The sequence below is a fragment of the Saccostrea cucullata genome, unplaced genomic scaffold, assembly GCF_032062105.1.
Source record: "Saccostrea cucullata isolate Sc308-1 unplaced genomic scaffold, CSIRO_AGI_Scuc_v1 ctg4660, whole genome shotgun sequence".
Classification (NCBI taxonomy): Eukaryota; Metazoa; Mollusca; class Bivalvia; order Ostreida; family Ostreidae; genus Saccostrea; species Saccostrea cuccullata.
The window spans coordinates 10861-32090 of NW_026932855.1; the positions used below are offsets into that span (position 1 = coordinate 10861).

The following is a 21230-nucleotide window of genomic DNA, read 5'->3' on the forward strand; positions in this document are numbered from 1 at the left end:
ATTGCAGCAAAACGTCAAAAATACGTCATATTTAGCGAACGGAAGTAAATTGATAAAAAATGAAAAAATATTTTCAAGAGAACATTGTTCCCTATCATCTCTAAAAGTTTGACAAAAATCCACTGAACCGTTACTGAGATACTGGTGTAGGAAAAAATATCATTAGCCCCATTTTGTCCCTTAATACGTAATATATGACGTCAGCAGTATAATATATAGTTGAAGATTTTTAAGAGGAACATTTTTGTTTCTGTAATTAATCACAAAATATCGATCGTTTAAGAGTTATACAACAAATTGTTCGGGGTCCTTTTTATCCCTAATTTGATGAGTCAGCACTTTTTAATTGACATCATTTGAAAGAACTTGACATTTTGCACAAATATTGTTCAGTATCTTTTAACAAAATGACTATACTTTTAAAGATATGATACAAAATGTCTCGAAAATTCACTCTTGATTTGTTTCCTAACTTTCAACCCTTGGCCGTTTCCATACTACACATCTTCGGAAAATTTGGAAACCTTGTTGCAACATGGGAACATGTCCTCTATTATCACAGAAAATTTCAGTGCTCTAGCTTTAACCGTTTTTGAGTTCTATCGCAGACAAAGAGGTCCTCAAAATTTTGATTTAAGGGCAATAACTCTCGACCGGAAGTGATTTTCAAAAAAATGAAAAAAACGTATAAGGTTTAGATAAAGATACACCTTTCCTGAAATTTTCAAGTAAATCGGTCGAGCTATCTCCGAGAAATCTTCTGCACAAAAATTGTAAAGAAAAAAAAGGAAGAATAATAATAATAAAAGTGAAAAAGAAACAATAGAATAATAGAAGGGTCTTCCGCTGAGACGGAAGACCCTAATAAAGGTAAAAAAGAAACCTAAGAATAATAGAAGGGTCTTCCGCTGAAGACGGAAGACCCTAATAATAAAGGGGGAAAAGAAACCGAAGAATAATAGAAGGGTCTTCCGCTGAAGACGGAAGACCCTAATAAGAAACAATAGAATCACTATAAGGTCTTCCGTGAAGACGGAAGACCTTAATAATAGGGAAAAAGAAACCGAACGAAAACAATAAGGTCTTCCATTGGAAACGGAAGACCTTAATAATCTTTACCAACAGAGTCAGTAGAAGGTCTTCCGTTGGAAACGGAAGACCTTAATTAAAAAATAAAAAAAACTATCATACACATGTACATGTATATTGCAGCAGTTGCCTACGTTAAATTTGTTATTTTTGCCCCTTTTAAATGAATGTACAGTTTGGAATGCATTGATTAAGTGCATGTTGTTTTACGTCCCATTCGAGAACTTTGTATTCAGTTCTAAGACTTTAGAGCACCTGACCGGAGATTAAGGGGGACCGGGTTCGAATCCCAGTTTGGTCCGCTGCATTTTTCTCCTCTCCCGTCAGATTTGGTGCCGTTGACCACCCCTGGAATTGCAGGTGAAAGTCCTGCCAAGGGTAATTAGAACTTGGGTTGTGTCTGCAAGGGCAAATACCATTTAAGGAGGGAGGTAATTATTGATAATTTGAAGTTGGTGAAATTTTCCTGGATAGCTCATATTATGAGATATCCTGAGTGGAGCTGCAGGGGTCCAGGAACTTTTGGATCATTCCCTGTCCAACCATTTTTTCCTTCCTGTTACAGATATAATGCTGTTGACCACCCCTGGGATTGCAGGTGAAAGTCCTACCATGCAGAGGGTAATAAGAACTTGAGTTATGTCCTCGAGGGCAGAGATCATTTAAGGAGGAAGGAATGCAATGGTTTGGTCCGTAAATATCTGCCTGGGTAGCTCAGGTGGTAGAGCACCTGAGTGGTGCTGCAGAGGTCCCGGGTTCGATATCCGGTCTGACCATACATTTTCTCCTTTCCTGTTAAATAGAGACGTTTTTTAGGAAAAGAAACTTACCTTTAGAGCAAAATTGGATAAACGAATGTTGTACATGAAGTTACAATACCAATCACATCTACCAAAGCAATTCCCAACGGTATTCTGGGTTTGAACAAAGTACTTTCCTCCATACTTACTTGAAAAACAACCTACAAAGTTAAGGAAATCATTTACTCTGTGTAATACAGCAGTGGTGTTAAAGCATCCATAAAATTAATTTTATCAAAGGTTTCTTCTGAAATATCAATCCACTGGATGCTCTTCTTGACAGGTAAATAATGTTTAAAGTTTCCTCTAAAATATATATTTATTTTTAAACATTGTTGTTTTTAATATTTTACATTGATGATTTATGAAAAAAATTCATTTTACATTGACAATTACCTCTGTATACAATCAATGGAGTATATGAAACAGAAGACCAGTATGATGAATTATTTATCTTTAACAGTTTTGTATTGTTTGTAATATGTTTCTGTAGATCCTTCAGGTCAACCAAAGATCCATTTTTTGAATCGCAGACTGCATTCGCTTTTTCCCATTCTACGACTGATGAATTGATAATAAAAAATTCTTCACTCGACCCAAAAACGTCGTAAACAATGGTTGATCCTATATATAAAAATTATTAATGATCAAAACTAACAACAAATTGCAGCGCACATTTAAGAATGTTCAAATACGAAATACTTACATTTATTTACGATTTATTTGATTTATCTTAAAACTCTTACTTACCTTCATGGATACATAGATTTAGATAAATATATACACTCAGGGTAATTTTTCTGATCATCGCTCCCTATTTTGCTTATATATTCTGTCCGTTTGTAAAAGTTTAGATCACTCAGGTTCATTACTTCCTTGTTTTTATTGAAGACTTGATTGTGACCCAGGCCGGAGAACTTTATCAGCAAATTTTTATTGATTTAAGAAAATTATCGTGATCGTGAAGTTCACATCAAAACAATTTTAACACATGACAATGTGTTATATAGAAATTTTAATAAAGCAGTAAGAAATGAAAAATAAGAATACATTTTTGCATCTTTTGATATAAGTTTACGGACATAATAAAGTAAACTATGTTAGGGCCTACTGAATTAAGTTTGGCACTATTCACATAAGTCAGAATATACACTATTGTATATATACCTAATAAATGTTCTACTCTTTATGGGTAGCATGTGATTTTTGCTTATCTTGCTGGTCTTGTATGTGTTGACTGATTACAATTGATCAATTGAACTTAGGGCATATGTATCTTCCGCTGAATTACAGAGGAATTATAGAGAAAAGAGGTAGTTAAAATTTTCATGCTCATCTCCGTGGTAGATCGACCCTAGCCCTAAATTACAACCAATGCAGTTTATGCTCCTTTGTGTGTCTTTTATAACCCGAAGCCAAGGCGACTGGACTAGGTTTTATTGATGGACTAAAATAACTACAGCATCGAAAGTATGAAATGCCATATATTTAAGTAAATGGCGTGAAGCAAAAATTACAAATCATCATTGGGTCAGAAGAGACCAGAAAAAAACTTATATAAAACATGTAAAATCTTTTGCATCATAAGGGGTGTTAAGAAACTGATGCAATATTTTTCAAAAAGAAATGTTTATTGTAGTTCTCTTATACGAGGAATATTGTGTCATAAGGAGATATTTGTGAATGGTATTCTAACATGCACTATTACTTCTATCATAGGTATTCTCCTCTAAAGACGAATAATCTGAAACAAAACCTTTCTTGTGATTTATATAACTCGAGTCATATTGATTTTCCTCTGAAGAGTTCAAATAATCATAGTGCGATCCATAGACATTGGCTTGTTTAATGTCTTTTGAGTAATTATAATTACTTTCTCCTGAAGAGTTCATGCTATCATAGTGTGCTCCATATGTGATATCTTCTCTTGTAGTTGTGGAGTAGGTGTTTTCGTAGAAGGGATCCTCATTTGTTATATTCTGTTTGGTGCGTGAAGTACGCAAATGGTCGTATTCTCCTTCTTCTTTTTCCACATATATTTCATTTGTGTTTGGCGAAGGTTGCAGTTGGTTGTTATTCCTTCCTTCATTAATGGTATTCATATAGATAATGTCTTCGTCTCTTTCAAGTACCTTATTTGAATTTTGTAATTCGTAAATAGCATTTTGCACATGTTTGGTTCCTTTGCTCAGGGTCCCTCTGAAAACACAAAAATTCCAACCAACTTAATAAATTTACATTTTCTGTTTAACAAAAAAAATATATATATTATCGTACATTATGAATTTAATAAGATATTTCATAAAGGATTATGTTGATAACGAAGTGCCAGGGATGGGCAATTTTGCATATAATTTGCTATATCCGATAGTTTCACAATGACTTATGGGGAATGAAAGTTACTTCGCTATGTCAAATTGTTATAAGCAAGTTCGCTTTTAGTGTGTTTAACTGTATTTGGATAACAAAAGACGAAACAACCAGTAATAAAACTTAAAAAGAATAGGATTTCGTTTTATCAAATAACGTTTTATTAACTTAACTAGAATATGCAAGAATATTCCACAAACTTACTGCTTTCTTCGAACAAAAACGACAGTGACTACGATAACTATAAGTAGTCCGATAATTCCAGAGACGGTCCCAGTAACTAAACTTAAAGCTGTAAAATACACACAAAACAACCACTTAATGCATAAATATAAGAGATACAATTTGTAATGTAAAGCTCCCATTCTTTCATTAGATATAATTTCCATATCCAAAATAATGTATTTTTGTATTCCATTGGCCCCGGAATGAAACCAATATTTAAAAAAGTTTGATAGAAGGATTTTGGGATACACAACACAGTGTTAGATTAACATTATATTCGAGCCAAATTATTTTTAAAGTTATATTTTTACGTATCTTGAATTCTTTTATCATTTATATATTTCACATTCCTGTTAGCTGCAGAACAATGTATTAAAAGCAAATTGCTATTGTCTTTTATTCTTTCCTGAAATTACATGTACAAATATGTATTTTCACTGTTAAAATTTGGAAGTTTCATGTGAAGATAAATGACTTACTATTTGAGTCGTTAATGTTTACGGAGACTTTTGTTGTGACTGTCTCCGTGGAATGAGGAAGAGTTGGAGAAATGCTAGAATCTGGAAATAGCAAAAATTCTATTCGAAGAAAAAGCGGTTTCATTTAAACATTTCCTTTCCGATCTTTTTGTGCTTAAATTAGATGACATACACAATTTTGCTTGTTTGGTTTCTTCATTTGTTCTCTGAATCAGTTTTCTTTTATAATGTGAGAATGCAACATTCGCACGGATCGCCTTATCATATAATTTTGTTCATTAGCGAGAACTTAAATGAAAATTCATGGTATAATGCGCTTGCAGTAATTTTATAAGATAATACAATGAAACCAGTATATATAGTTTGATAGAAGGATTTGGGGATAAGATTAACAGTATACCCGATCCAAAATATTTTAAAAGTTATATTTTTACATAACTTGAATCTTTTTATCATATATGTGTCACATTCCTGTTAGCTGTTGAACAATGTTCTTGTGTAAGCAAATCTAAATTGTATTTTAATCCTCCTGAAATGACATGTACAAATATGTATTTTCACTGTTAAAATTTGGAAGTTTCATGTGAAGGTAATTGACTTACTATTTGAGTCGTTAATGTTTACGGAGACTTTTGTTGTGACTGTCTCCGTGGAATGAAGAAGAGTTGGAGAAATGCTAGAATCTGGAAATAGCAAAAATTCTATATATTTGAAAGAAAGCGGTTTCATTTAACATTTCCTTACCGATCTTTTTGTGTTTGAATTAAATGACATACCCGATATATTGCTTATTTGGTTTCTTAATTTGTTCTCTTAAAAAGATGTCTTTTTTAATATTAGAATGAAACATTCGGCTTATCATATAACTTTGTTCATTAGAGAGAACTTAAATGAAAATTCATGGTATAATGCGCTTGCAGTAATCTTATAAGAGAATACAATGAAACCAATATAAATAGTTTGATAGAAGGATTCATTTTGGTGATAAGATTAACAGTATATCCGATCCAAATATTTTCAAAGTTATATTTTCACTTATCTTTAATCCTTTTATCATTTATATATTTCACATTCCTGTTAGCTGCAGAACATTGTAAGCAAACTGCTCATTGTATTTCAACATTCCCTGAAATTACTTGTACAAATATGTATTTTTCACTGTTAGATTTTGTTTTATGTGAAAATAAATGACTTAACTATTTGAGTCGTTAATGTTTACGGAGACTTTTGTTGTGACTGTCTCCGTGGAATGAGGAAGAGTTGGAGAAATGCTAGAATCTGGAAAAAGCAAAAATTCTATATACTTGAAAAAAATGTTCCAGGTTAACCTTTCCTTATCGATTTTTTCTGGTGTTTAAATAAAATGACATAAACGATAATATTTAATGAAATTTGTTTTCCTAATTTGTTCTCTTAAACAGTTGTCTTTTTAATATAATGAAACATTCGTCTTGTCAAGATTTCAGTAATGTTCTAAGAGAATAAACAATGCCCGACTGATATACATTAAAATCGATTTTGATTCTGTTTAAAAAGTCAGCTCACTATGAATTTGATCCGAAACTTTACAGATGAAAGAAAGTTTTTCGGAGCAATCACTTTTCTCATATAACCACGTGCGAAAACCCTTTTTGATTTTATAACAACCATTGCCTTTAGAACCTAAAACATAAAAGTTGGATAATACAATGAGAGAGTAGCGGATCTGGCACTATTTGATGTTAGTTTGACAAGTATTAGAGTTTTGGGCCATATGACAAATGGCAAACTTTTTAAAATTTAGTTTAGAGCACAGATAATTTAATAAAATCAATTCTACCCGCAGGGGTTAATGGACATTAATCAATATACATGTTTCTGCAAAATTAGTTATAATTTTACAATTAAAATTTTCATATTTAAAAGTAATGTTCTTAATATACAGTCACATTTTTGTAACTTGTGCAATCAGAACATATATGCAAATTTTAAAGTCTCAAAAGAAATAAATTTAATAATTTGTCACTATTATAGTTTTTGTAATCAAACGAAACTTTCCTTCGTTGCTTTGATGTATCTCGTATCTCCTTATTCCAATCCAAATATAACCCATACAATCGGAATTTTTAGTTATACTGGCCGCTAAAAAATGGTTTAGGTTTTTGCACATCATTGAGTAACTATTCCACGTTGTTGCTTCTTGTTTAAGTAAATAATTCGAATGGTTAACTACAAAATAAACAAATTGCAGACAAAATGAATAATATCACAGTTATTCTCAACGCACCTTTTTCGTATACGACATTTTGAATCACATTTTATACATACATAATACGTATGATAGACTGCCAACTACTGAAATTATATTTTGTTGTAATTATTGACAACGATCAATTTAAAGAAAAGTAAGCACACAGTTTCTCACATATACATTTACCGAGTGTTATATATTATTCATTTATTTTCTTCATTTGAATTTGTTTAGGTACGTATTCTTTTCCAATTGCCTTTTATCCCCAGCATGTTTACAATTAGTTTCTTAATACATGTTAAAATTATTACATGGAAATAAATACTCACCACAATATCCTTCATATCGTTCATTACAATCGTGCCCAAAAGATCGGAATTCTTCACCACTACAATCGTATGCCATACAAAACCCATCACCTGTACCGTTATAACTGTTTGCTGAAAATGACATTAGGTACATTTCTTTTGAAATGAAATGATTTGCAACTTAAAACACTCCAATATTTTTGCAATAAAGATTGAGTATTTTAATAGATGTTTATCAATGCGTTTATTTCTCCAAAAGGAGGATATTTTGGTTTGGTCAAGGTTATTTATCTGTCTCAGAATCATGTTCTGCCCAGATGCATGGAATCTTAGAATGAAACAAGGATGTGCTTGTGACATATTGGAAAATGTTGGAAGTTTTTTCGAATGCCAGTCAGAGTACAATATTAAGGCAAGAAAAATAGTGTTATCTAAAGAAAGGACTTGATTCAATGAATACAGCTATGAAATATGAAAGCAAAAACATTAACCATTCATATTTTTCAAGGTCAACGTTAAAGGATCAAATTAAAGGTTCTACATAGTGAAAGACCCTGTCATTTGAAATACACATGTGAAATATTTAAGTCCTAGCACCATCTGTATAAAAGTTATTACAAAGGTTAAGTTTTTAAAGGTAGATGTATGTGAAATATAAAGGTATCAAAAGGAAGGCATTGTCATTGAAATACACCTGTGAAATATGAAGGTACAAGAATTAACTGTTCAAAAGTAATGTCCATTATTCTTAAGGTTGGTGAAACGCAAAAGGTTATTGTAAAAATATTTATATTCCTGAGATTTTTTTATCACAATTAATACACTTGTAAAGTATGACCTTCTCAAAAGTTATGGACAAGGTTAAGGATGGATAAATTCTTGCAAAATCCAAAGTCAAGACCAATTAAGAGGTAATATGTTGAAAGCCAAAAAAGAAACTTTTTAACAAGGAATTCATTGTGGAATACGATAACCATAGCCCAATCCACTCAAAATCTATAGGCAATGTTAAAGTTTATTGTATATAAACAAACAAACAGACGGACGTATACAGGCCAAGAACTAAATAAGCCCTAAACTTCTAATACGGGGGCATAATAATTCTTACTTTATGTTTTTATCAACATTCTACAGGCATGTGATATTGACTCAAAATTATGTCTGCAAAGACAATTAAAGTCATTGGTTAATGGAATAGAAATCAGGAAGCTAAACCTTTTATATGCTATTGTTGATTATCTAGATATAAGTCAAAGATAAAACTCAGTTAATTATTTTCAATTTTTTAACATCAGAATGATTTTTACTTAGATGAAAAAAATTCGACCAATTTATTTTAAAAGATTACCTATTACACATTCTAAGTCTATTATTGAGAATGCAAAATAACTAGGTTAGTGACAAACATGTATATGTACTTTACACGCTTTTGGCTCCTGAAATTTTTTCGGAAGATCTCATTTTTCAATTTTTACACTTATACAATTTATAAGACTTTGGATTCTGAATAAAAATGAGCATATAATGGAATTTTTGAAACTATTTTATTTGCATTTAGAGAGTCCTCAATGTACTCATTTTACAGGGGGAGGGATACAAAACAGATGTTAAGATTTATTTCCATATACTACGTTACATCATTCATATCTCTCTAACATAACTTTATTAGTGCATTATTCGACAATAACAAAGTTCAAATCGCAATCAGCACTTAAACAATTTCTCAGATTAAAAAGGACATTGGATCTTTACCTTCATACAAAGTGACATATCCATTCCCTCCGCAGAATCCATCATCTATGGAATTATTACATATTATATTGCAATATTTGCTATCTGCCAGGTCAACTTTTGGCAAACTGCATAAACAGTAACATGTATCTCCCTACATATAACAATATCAGTTTAATATAAAATAATTACATACATGTAATATACTAGTTGGTTTTACATCTTTTTAAATCTGCCTATTTGTCGTCTACAAAAAAATTAATTCCAATATCTTATGTTACACTTATCATTAATTCTGAAGTTATATACATGTATAACAAAATAACATAAAAAATTTTACCCCAAGTGCAAAATAAGTACAATCGGGGTTTGGCGATTGATTCTTGCACTGGAAGAAACAATTCCCAACACTGTTTAGGGTCCATTTCGATATGTTTATGCCTATCCCTGATTGTGGATAACATCCTGAAATATCAAGAATATCAACATTACTATGTACGAGCAAACTCAAAGAATTGTGGTCCCACGCTTTCGGTGTCTTTGTGGGTGAAATGTTATTATTTATGGCTTACTGTTATGCAAATTTTATTGGCGTGCGAGAAATTTTCGCGAGGTTCGCGAGAGCCTCGTCATCGCTAATATTTCTCGCCGCGAACCACACCTTAGCGTCTATTAACAACAGATCCAAAAAGGCTTGATTGCCTAAATTAATCGCCTCGAACTATTTTATCCCTGGAAAATCGCGAAGTTAAATTGTCGCGAATAAAAGTTGGTTTACAGTATTATGCCAAATATGAACGCCCTATCATATGTCATTCAGAGGTTATTTTTTCTTTACAAAATAAGGTCAATAGACTAAGTGAAGATCCAGGATCAGAAATCATAGCATGCTCGGAAATATCTTGTCACAGGTAAAACACATTTTAATATGAAAGCCCTGTATCTTCTTAGTTGGAAGTTATAAAAAAAATTACATTTTGAAAAGTAGGTCAAACTTTAAGGTCAAGGTCACGAATAAAGAATCATGGTGTATTTAGAAAAGTCTTGTCACAGGCAATACACAGATTTAATATAAAAGCCCTGTCACTTCTCATTTAAAACTCATGACAAAGATTTTTAGTTTTTGAAAAGTAAGCTTTCAAGGTCAAGGTCATGACGTCAAAAATCAAATTGAATTTCGAAATGACTTGAACGTAATAAACATGACTTATTTAATATGAAAAACCCATCTCTTTTTAATCAAAAGTTATAAGGAAAATTTAACATCTTTGAAAAGTAGGTCAAACTTCCAGGTCAAGGTCAGAAGATCAAAAATCATAATGTATTTAGAAAAGTCTTGTCACAGGCAAAACACAGGTTTAATATGAAAACCCTATCTCTTCTCATTCAACAGTCATGACAAAGGTTAAAGTATTTGAAAAGTAGGTCAAAATTTAAGGTCAAGGTAAGGGGTAAAAAGTCATAGAGTATTTAGAAAGGTCTTGTCGTAGAAAAAATACATGTGTAATATAAAAGCCCTATCTCTTCTCATTTAATATTACCAAGGGTGATAATAGTTTATATGTTTATTTGCAGATACAATCTGAATTTAGGTCAGATGATGCTTTCTTACATATTCTTACCAGATAAACCATTTCTATTCTTCATTGTGATTTTTGTTTACCTGATGATTAACAAAATATGGTTTTACCCGTTTTGGCTTTCTTTATTTGTGTACATATTTGTTATCTTCATCTTCTATGAAGGGATTTGCAAAACATACCTCTATACGCTATCCATGGAGAAAATGATCCAGTGATAGATGACCAAAATGGAGAAATTGTTTTTAAAATTCCCTCCCCTGTAATATTGACAATGGCTTCTATATCTGTTATCCTGATCAGTGCCCCATTTAATTTTCCACAACTTTTATCTGCAGTGCTCCAGTCCATGTCATATCCAATATGAACGTATTTTACAGAGGGATCTGTCAGGTAAAAGTACAAATCTTTAAGTGATTCAATGGCTTCTATGAATATGATTTATGAAATTTAAGAATAAAAAAATCATTTATGATTACTGCATTTTCATTTTCTTTAATTACTTACCGGTCGGAGTACAAGTATAAACAAAAATGTACATAAAAGATACAAATTTTACCATCCACATAATTTTGTTTCGTTTCCATATGTTAAAAATAAAGTACTTCCGTGCTTCAACAAAACTTAAAAGATAAATATAACCCGTTTTATCGCTTATCAATTTCAATAAGATTGTCTAGTCTAAATGTTTATCAAATAAAACATAGTCATTATATATGTACGACTCTGACACGCATAGTCGTAAGTAATTTCCTAGTAACATCGGCATTTTCTCTTGATATAAAATTTCGGAATAAGATTTACGTCAGTATGATAGATTTCCTGCTTTCAGATTGTTAAAAAGGTGAATTGAAATATGTACTGATAATCATGATCAATTGCAAAAAAGCAATTTAAAAAGGATTTATCATTAATGAATGAGGTTATTATACTTTTCACTGAAGAGTTATTTGAATCGCTTTATTGTTTTTTTTAAAACATAAATACGAGAATCATGCAATATTGCTTAAATTCGTTCGTATTAAAACTTTTCGTATTTTAAGATTTAATTTATGATTGTTTATCAATGAAACTGTTACAAAAAATAGATAAATAATTTTATATTTGGAGTTTGACTTACCTTTTTAAAAACTTTAACCTAATTAGCCTTAACTTTTGAACAGTTGGCGTTTGGGCTTTTATATATCACATGTATATTCATTGAGACAAGATATTTTTTTATGTAATAACATTTTGATCACTTGAAAGTTGAAGGTAAACGTTTTTACTATGTGGGTCAAACTCCAAGGTCAAGATCAAGATCAAAAGCAATGATACCTTGAAAAAGGATTGTGTCGCAAGAAATACTAGTACATTTTTTTCCCTTAAAAAATGGTCAAACTCCATGGCCAGGGACAAGATCAAAAGGTCAAAATAATTTTATTCAAATAGAGTTTTCACAAGGAATATATATGTACATGTGCATGTTAAATATAAAAACCCTAATACAAATTGTTTAAACGCAAGTGACACGTTTTTTAAAAGTGGGTAAAACACAAAGGTCAATGTCAAAAGGGAAAAATATTTATATGTATACCTAAGGGGGGGGGGTACCTTATCACAAAAATATACATGTGAAACACGGAAGCTCTAGAACCTACTATACAAAATATGGCTAAGGTTCGAATTTGATAATTGTTTCCAAATTGGATCAAACTACTAAGTCAAGAGGTCCAATATATTCATACCTAAAGAAAGGATTATTCAAAAGATATACAAATGTGAATTGTGAAATAACCATAGCTCACACCAATTAAAAGTTATAAACAAGGTTACTCTGGGAACAAACAACTTGACAGACGGACGAACAGGGCAAAACACTACTGTGCATATCCACGAATCTTTGATTATGGGGGCTTTCAAAGATGCATTTTAATGAAAGCAATCATGCTATATTTTATAATGAAAAATTAACTCATATGTTAAAGCTTATTAAAAACTAGTCTAAATAGACGTGAATTAAGCATTTTGAATTAATAATCACGAGAAAATCTTGCTTCCCTCTATTGACATGTGATAATACATACATTTTCATATTTAAAAATTTGCTGTTTGTAAATACATGTAGGAGTATGTAAGCTGGGCTTAAGACCACGAACATATTCGAAATTCAATTTAACACTTGTCTAAGATTAAGTTTTCTGGGTTTAAAGGGGACACAGTTTTAACTAATATTTTAAAACCAATTTTAATGTTTACAATTCATACCTAAGACATCATCTATTGATTACCAAAAATTTGAACATCATTTGTTGATTAACAAACAAGATGCAGAACTTAAGTTCTTTATGATGTAAACAAGGCTCGTGCCTTGTTTTTGTTTATATATAGAAAATATCATATTTATAACAAACTGAAGTTCAGCAAATCAATAGTAACTATCGAATCGTATTTAAAATTAACTTTTATTTGAAATTATCTACTTTGAACGAACATATATTAGTATATTAACCTGTGTAAACAAAAACATGACACTAGCCTTGTTTACATAACAAAGGTTTGGAGCTCTAAATCTGTCTTGTATCTGGAAAACTGAAGTTCAAATTTTTTATGATCATTAGAAAAACCCTAGTTAAATATTTGTAAAAATGGAAAAAAAAATTTTGAAATTTTAGCTGAAACTGTTTCCATGCCCCTTTAAAGATTCAATGGTACAATCTCCAAATTTGCTTTTCTTAAGTATGTATCCTTCTGCAATGAAATGGTAAAAACTTTTCCAAGTGTCATTCTCTTTCACTGAAACTTTTAAAAATCTCATTTCCGATACTGTAAATTCCTTATTTTTCGCGAGTACTTATTATCGCGAATGGGCTCTTCAACGGCAAATCGCGAGAATAATAATTCGCGAATGGACGGTTGGTCAAGAGATTTTACATAGATTTCAGCACCATAAAAATAAAGGCGAGTAATTTTATTTCGCGTGTGGTGCTTCTCGCGAAATTACGCGATAATTAATTCCACGCGTATATTTAGGAATCTACAGTACATCAGCGTACAAGTCATCAGCACTTTGTGCAGAAAGCTGATCGTATGCAAGAAATTTCTTCCCTATACACGTCATACAAACGATGTACGTATCTTTCCGTATCCACTACTTATCAGACTCTCGGAGATTATGGCTTCTGGTTGGTGTAGAAGGCGAGTTATGATTTCCGTGTTTTCCGTGTGTATGGTAGGTCTACCTTGTCAGCACATACAATTTATCATTAAGTCAAATGCTGATTGGCGTTTTTCATACTAATAGTATAACCATTATAAAAACTGAATTGTCGACGTTTTTTCTCCGATATTTTCCCATGATGACAAGGAGCACATGGCGGTGTGACCAGTCGATAGGGGATACTCACTCCTCCACGGCACCCGATCCCACTTTTGATGTTTTGGAGGCCCGTGTTTGATATACAACTTTATATACAACCATTTCCCCCGATAATTAAAAGTCCAAGCTCTTTTTTATACCGTTGACAGCTGCGTTTTCAATAAAAATGGAACTCCTAAATTTACTTACCTTGTTATTGGTCATTTGCAAACTTATTTTGTTAAAAAACATTCTGATTATATCCAAAACTATTCTGAATTGATATTAAAAGATGCTCGAGTTTCTAATTGACAATTATATTCAACGTTCTTGAGACCAGCTGCAGGCCTTCCAACAATCTTTTGAAATTCCTATAGGTACCATTTATGCTCAGTTATGATCAGACCTATGTGTTCATATGCAGATTTATCAAGCTTATATTTGAAAAGAAGAAAACACTTGCTGTTGCCTTCAACTCGACATTTTAATATTATAATATTAATGACGTATTTTCTATTAACAATGGTCATTTCCATTCTTATATCGGTACGATACATGTATACGTATCCCAGTGAGCTTGAAATGGAAAAACTCAGTCTGACCATTTTTTGTCGAACTTTAACTAATTGTTTAGCCATTTTATAAGAACTGAATTGTCGAGGGATTTTCCCAGGGTTTTTTTTACCGATCATGACAAAGAGCATACGGCAGATATGTAACCGGTAGACGGGGGATGCTCATTCCTCCATGGCACCTGATCCCACCTCTGATATTTTAAGGGCCTGTGTTTGCTCTGCTCCTGATTTGTATTGTTTAATGGGCTTTTGAGCTTGAATACTGTTTTCGTTATATTCATATATTTTTTTTAAAAAGTTTTGTTGAAAATAACATAAATAAGAAATCGAAGAACAAGTGTAATTTTCTAAAATGCAGTTGTAATACCGAACATTAAAACCAATAATACTATATACATGTAATACTTTGTCAGCTGGTAACATTATTAGTTATCCAGGTTCAATCAAGGGTGTACGGGGATTTACCCCGGGTTGTATTCCATACACCCTGAGGCCGAAGGCCGAAGGGTGTATGGAATACCCGGGGTAAATGTAACACCTTTGTGAACCTGGATAACGAATTTATTCCTTTTACCCATAACAATGCTTTAGAGTGTGTCTCAACATATCGATTTGCTTTGTATTATAGAAAAACTATGCATTGTGACGTCACGTTTTATTTACACCCGGCTCAAGTCGGGTGCACGGATATTTACACCCGACTTTGTAACCAATCAGAGCTCGTGTTACAAGCTAGATAGGGAAATAAAACATAATATTGCCGTAGTTTTATTCAATCCCAATATTTGATACAATTCAATAATTTGATACAATTCCTTGATATATAATTAATGCCATGTTAAATTCCGACTAAGAGTCGAGAATTTGCCTGTCATACTCTTTTTAGGCTCCCGGATAGAAAGATCCCGGGTATCTTTTTGTCCAGTCTGTTAGTGTTAATGTCTGTCTGTTGTCATCTTTAATTTAGCCCGTAAGTATTGAGTGGGTAGGGATATGGCTTTCATATTTCACAGGTGTATTCCTTGTGACAAAACCTTTCTTTTGGTTTTGCCAAATTTGACATATTGACCTTGGAGTTTGGCATACTTTTACAACAAAATGTCACACCTTAATCTTGACCATAACTATTGAACAGTTTGTGCTAAGGCTTTCATACTTTACATGTGTATATATTGTGACAAGACCTTTCAGCTCGTATAAATATTTTTTACCCTTACATCTTGACCTATGAGTATGACCCACTATTTAAAAAAACTTTAACGCTGGTCATAAGTTCCAAACAGTTAAAACTCAGGCTTTCATATTTCACAGGTGTATTCCTTGTAACACGAATTTTTTGGCGTACCAGCACTTTTGACCTAGATCTTTGGAGTTTGACAAGCATTTGAGAGAATTCAACCCTCACCATAAGCTTCGTCAGGGGGCGTCAGTGTTTCACAAACACATCTTGTTTAGAATTAAAAATATATAGATATAAAGTTCCAACCCCACAAAAATTGCCTATAATGGTCTTTCCAGCAGTACTTATGTTGAGAAGTTTTGGAGAGTTTCTTTAGATGCTTGGTGCATATTTTGTGTCTAGGTACGATAATTTTTGCCACAACTGAGAACTTACTAGGTAGTGTCGGAAACGCTGATTGAAGACTTCAGTTGAAATTATTTTGAATATTGGTACTAATTGCAATCACATAGGTAAATGATGTTAATTATCCTTATTCAAAATTCTTCCATTGTCAACGACCGTCTTGGTATTTATTTATTGGAAGGTCGCTCTCTTCATGATCAGAAGGTCTTGGGTTCGATCCTCGTCACCAAGAGCTCGGGACTCTGAAGTAAAAGTTGCAGGTCATCGGATGAGACCTTATAAACCAGATAACAATGTCACGGCAGGCGTTGGCAAGATAATGATCCCTCAATGCTCTACGAGCCTGAGTGCCGAATAAAGTTTCTTTGCCTGTATGTGGAGACCTCTCTCTCTTTATAAGTGAAAATTCTCAAAAAGGAGTTTAACAAAATACAATCAATCAATCTTGCTGTTGATGGAATAGAGCTTTTAATGTTTGATGTCTTTTTTCTTTCGCAAATTCTACCTTATTGAAAGAATAAAAGGAACGATAGAGTTTAAATCCTTAAAAAGAATTTAAAGATAACGATGCCTTATTGCTTATCTAAAGCTTGGTCCCTTTTTCGTTTTGTGGCATAGGAATTTTAAAAAAGGAATTAATTGAAAATATGAAACGAAAACGTGACAAGATAAATTAATACGCATAAAAGATAGTGTTATTACATGTAAAGTCCTGATTAACCAGAAATCTTTTTCTAACATCCAGTCAATGTAATATCAGGCTGGACTATAGCAGGCTGCAGGCAACCCAGTGATTTGAAGAATCAGACCAGAAGAAAACTCTGTAATGATGGTTTTAATGTACAGACAAAATACTGGACTCGGTAATATGTTATTGATTGAATGTAGTGTTGTAGTCAGAAGTTTCTTGAATATCACCTACATTCCATTTTAAATTGTAATGATTTCCTATTGTGGACGAGTAGTGTGACCCGAACATAATGTCATGGTTATCCTTTGAATCGTTCGGATTTTCTTTTGAGACAGAATCATAATGTGAGTTGTGCATCTTGACATCTTGTTCCTTTCGAGTAGTTGTAGAATAGGCATTCTCCGATTTATCGTAATGAGGATCATCGTCAGCTTTATGCGATTTTGGACGTGAAGAGCGCAAACAGTCATATTCTCCCTCTACTTTCTCAACATAAACATTATCATCTTTATATAAATGAATCTGTTCCTGCTTATTAGTATCTTGTAAAACTACGTTCATGTACACGGCATCTTTTGGTCCTTTTACTCCATTATCAGAATCAAAAATGTCATAAATTGCATTATGAACTGGTAGTGCTGTACTGCTTCTTGGTTTCCTTTAATATAAAATATCATCAATTCATCTTTACACATATTTTACCTTCGATTTTCTGTTAAAGCAAAGTTCATCCAAATTAACCTTATTCCTAGTGTCTTGAAAACGAAAAATATGTAGACTAACTTTTATTTATGTCTGATGGATTAACAAGCATTTTTAAAAAAAAAAATATCCCTACCTGGTGAACACATTTGCCAAAACAATATTACCACCTTAGGTATTTGTCTTTAAAAAAAACCGTAATTATTTATTAAAAAGAAGTTATAAATTCACTATTTGACAAGAAAGCTGTCTGCGTATAATTAAGAAAGTTAAAAATTTTATTTATTCATTAAGAAAAGTTTAAGACATTTCATTTGGTAAAAAACACAAAAAATGATTTGTTGCAGTATTTATGTCTGAATTATAAACAAACATCCGATTTTTTTTTTACCAAATTATATTTCAAAAAAAAAAAAACAGGGATGGGGTAATTGAAACAAGAGGTCCATGGGCCTTATAGGTCACCTGAGCATCATGCAACAACTTTCAAATGATTGCATTTGGTTTATGTTTTAGCTAGATGCTATGGCATTCACAATTTTGAAAGAGGCACCATTGCTAATCATAACTATACACTTAGCAAATGTTTAGTTTGTTTACTTAATACCCATAAGGAGGGTAAAGGAACAAAAATTCATGTCAACTAATCAGTAATATTCAGCAATAATCGTGAGTGCCCTAACCACAAATGAACCCCTGACCCTAGGTCTACACATTGCACAATTTTTGAAATGCACACTTGCTTATCAAAAATGTTTGATTAATATCAAGGAGCAGATTTCAAACAATTCATTTTTAGTATATAATAAGTAGAGCCCCCCCCCCTTTGGTATCCCTGACCCAGGGGCCTTGAAAGTCACAATTCTGGAAGAAAAACCCTTGCACATCATAACCATATAAATAGTTCATCTGCTTATTACCCAGGAGTAGAGAAGAAGATTTTTATAGATGTAATGTATTTTCACTATATAATCATTATAGAGCCACACCCTAACACCATAACCCCTGACCCTGGGGTCATAAAATTCACAATTTTGGTAGAAGCATTCTTGCTCATCATAACTATGTCCTTAATTAGTTTATTTAATACCCAGAAGCAGAGAAGAAGCTTTTCAAAGAATAAAGGCATTTTCACTATATAATCAATAGAGCCCCGCCTGAACACCAGAACCCCTGACTCTGGGGCCATAAAATTCAGAATTTTTGAAGAGGCACTCTTGCTCATCATAACTATGTACTTAGTTAGTTTATTTAATACCTAGAAGCAGAGAAGAAGATTTTCAAAGATTTAATGCATTTTCACTATATAATTAATAGAGCCCCACCCTAACACCAGAATTCCTGACCCAGGGGCCATAAAATTTACAATGTTTGTAGAGACACTCTCGCTTATCATAACTATGTACTTAATTAGTTTATTTAATACTCAGGAACAGAGAAGAAGATTTTCAAAGAAATAATGCATTTTCACTATATATTCAATAGAGCCCCGCCTTAACATCAGAACCCCTGACCCTGGGGCCATGAATTTCACAATTTTGGTAGAGGCACTCTTGCTGATCATAACTATGAACTTAATTAGTTTATTTAATACCCAGGAGCAGAGAAGCATACCCAGGAGCAGAGACGACATTCTTGGGTGGATTTTAGGTATTTGCAAACCTTACAATGTATACGCTAAATTTACTTTTAAGTTTTAACTACAGCTTAAATCACTGATACAGAGTACTCACATTTTATTTTGACTAAGAGTTTGACCCACCTTTTAAAAATTTTAATTTTGGTCATAACTTTTGAACAGTTAGAACTATCAAGGGCTTTCATAAATCACAGGTATATTCCTTGTAATAAGACCATCCTTTGGGTACCAACACTTTTGACCTTGACCTGTATTTGAGAGAATTCAACCCTCACCATAAGCTGTTATACTGGGTCTCAGTGATTCACAAACACATCTTGTTATTACAGTTATCATAATAAATACACAAAATGCTTGTACTTTAAAATAAATATCTTTAAGTTAGAATAAATGTACCGGTATTATTGTATTTCTATAGTGTCAGTCAATGGGAGCTCTGCCTGGTATAACTCAAACAGGAGCCGTGGAGATAGAGTCCAGAGATATGTTCCCTATCAGTGTTCTTCTCAACATTTCCATACAGACTGGTGCAGATTGGGAGATATTTTCTCTGTCTTCCTCCAAACATTTCCATACAGACTGGTGCAGATTGGGAGATATTTTCTCTGTCTTCCTCCAAACATTTCCATACAGACTGGTGCAGATTGGGGGATATTTTCTCTGTCTTCCTCCAAACATTTCCATACAGACTGGTGCAGATTGGGAGATATTTTCTCTGTCTTCCTCCAAACATTTCCATACAGACTGGTGCAGATTGGGAGATATTTTCTCTGTCTTCCTCCAAACATTTCCATACAGACTGGTGCAGATTGGGAGATATTTTCTCTGTCTTCCTCCAAACATTTCCATACAGACTGGTGCAGATTGGGAGATATTTTCTCTGTCTTCCTCCAAACATTTCCATACAGACTGGTGCAGATTGGGAGATATTCTCTGTCTTCCTCCAAACATTTCTATACAGACTGGTGAAGATTGGGAGCTATTTTCTCTGTCTTCCTCCAAACATTTCCATACAGACTGGTGCAGATTGGGAGATATTTTCTCTGTCTTCCTCCAAACATTTCCATACAGACTGGTGCAGATTGGGAGATATTTTCTCTGTCTTCCTCCAAACATTTCCATACAGACTGGTGCAGATTGGGAGATATTTTCTCTGTCTTCCTCCAAACATTTCCATACAGACTGGTGCAGATTGGGAGATATTTTCTCTGTCTTCCTCCAAACATTTCCATACAGACTGGTGCAGATTGGGAGATATTTTCTCTGTCTTCCTCCAAACATTCCCATACAGACTGGTGCAGATTGGGAGATATTTTCTCTGTCTTCCTCCAAACATTTCCAAATAGACTCAATGATATTTTCGCTATAATTCTGTGTTCTTCCAAGAATTTGCATAGAGACTGGAGCTGAGCAAATCACCAGAAAAGTCTGTGATTGAACTTCATGGATAACTGACAATTTAAATGTACAATGTATAACTATAGACTTGACATTTTCTGTTATATATCTGTTATAGGTGTATAGTAATTTCATGTTGTATTGTATAATTTATAATTTCTTTGATATTCATGAATTAGGGTTTATTGAGGTTATAGGAATTTCATGCTGTATGATTTATAATTTCTATGATATTCATGTATAAGGGGTTATTGGGGTCCTAGAAATTTCATATAGTTTTGTATATTTTATAATTTCTATGATATTCATGTCTTAGGGGTCACTGGGGTTATAGAAATTTCATGTAGTTTTGTATATTTTATGATTTCTATGATATTTATGTATTAGGGGTCACTGGGGTTATAGAAATTTCATGTAGGTTTGTATATTTTATAATTTCTATGATATTCATGTATTAGGGGTTACTTACACGGGCTATAGAAATTTCATGT

General features: G+C 32.7%; 2 protein-coding genes across 4 annotated transcripts; both read right to left on the bottom strand.

The window, feature by feature from the left end:
• Window positions 1-1639: 1639 nt before the first annotated feature.
• LOC134236339 (uncharacterized) lies at window positions 1640-2734 on the bottom strand. Its single transcript, XM_062718509.1, has 3 exons — window positions 2640-2734; window positions 2286-2513; window positions 1640-2050 (listed from the first exon to the last, which is right to left on the bottom strand). The coding sequence occupies exons 1-3, from the start codon at window positions 2695-2697 to the stop codon at window positions 1902-1904; spliced, it is 435 nt and encodes a 144-aa protein (XP_062574493.1). The 5' UTR covers window positions 2698-2734; the 3' UTR covers window positions 1640-1901.
• Window positions 2735-2976: 242 nt separating this feature from the next.
• Window positions 2977-12111, bottom strand: LOC134236338 (uncharacterized). 3 transcript variants are annotated; one of them, XM_062718505.1, is made up of 12 exons: window positions 11320-12111; window positions 10995-11198; window positions 9573-9697; window positions 9254-9386; window positions 7523-7633; window positions 6992-7171; window positions 6509-6616; window positions 6161-6241; window positions 5566-5646; window positions 4964-5044; window positions 4464-4551; window positions 2977-4088 (listed from the first exon to the last, which is right to left on the bottom strand). In XM_062718505.1, the coding sequence occupies exons 1-12, from the start codon at window positions 11378-11380 to the stop codon at window positions 3581-3583; spliced, it is 1761 nt and encodes a 586-aa protein (XP_062574489.1). In that variant the 5' UTR covers window positions 11381-12111; the 3' UTR covers window positions 2977-3580. The 3 variants fall into 3 exon arrangements, with proteins under 3 accessions (XP_062574489.1, XP_062574490.1, XP_062574491.1); XM_062718506.1 differs by lacking the exon at window positions 5566-5646; XM_062718507.1 differs by lacking the exons at window positions 4964-5044; window positions 5566-5646.
• Between the last annotated feature and the right edge of the window lie 9119 nt (window positions 12112-21230).

Excerpts from the sequence above, each read along its gene's own strand:
- LOC134236339 (XM_062718509.1), bottom strand. The coding sequence starts at position 2,697 with ATGATCAGAAAAATTACCCTGAGTGTATATATTTATCTAAATCTATGT. Across the intron at positions 2,514-2,639 it reads AAATCTATGTATCCATGAAG|GATCAACCATTGTTTACGAC; the intron begins GTAAGTAAGAGT and ends TTTTATATATAG. Across the intron at positions 2,051-2,285 it reads TCCATTGATTGTATACAGAG|GTTGTTTTTCAAGTAAGTAT; the intron begins GTAATTGTCAAT and ends TTAACTTTGTAG.
- LOC134236338 (XM_062718505.1), bottom strand. The coding sequence starts at position 11,380 with ATGTGGATGGTAAAATTTGTATCTTTTATGTACATTTTTGTTTATACT. Across the intron at positions 6,617-6,991 it reads AAGCAACGAAGGAAAGTTTC|GCAATGGTTGTTATAAAATC; the intron begins GTTTGATTACAA and ends TAGGTTCTAAAG. Across the intron at positions 5,045-5,565 it reads AAACATTAACGACTCAAATA|ATTCTAGCATTTCTCCAACT; the intron begins GTAAGTCAATTA and ends TGCTATTTCCAG.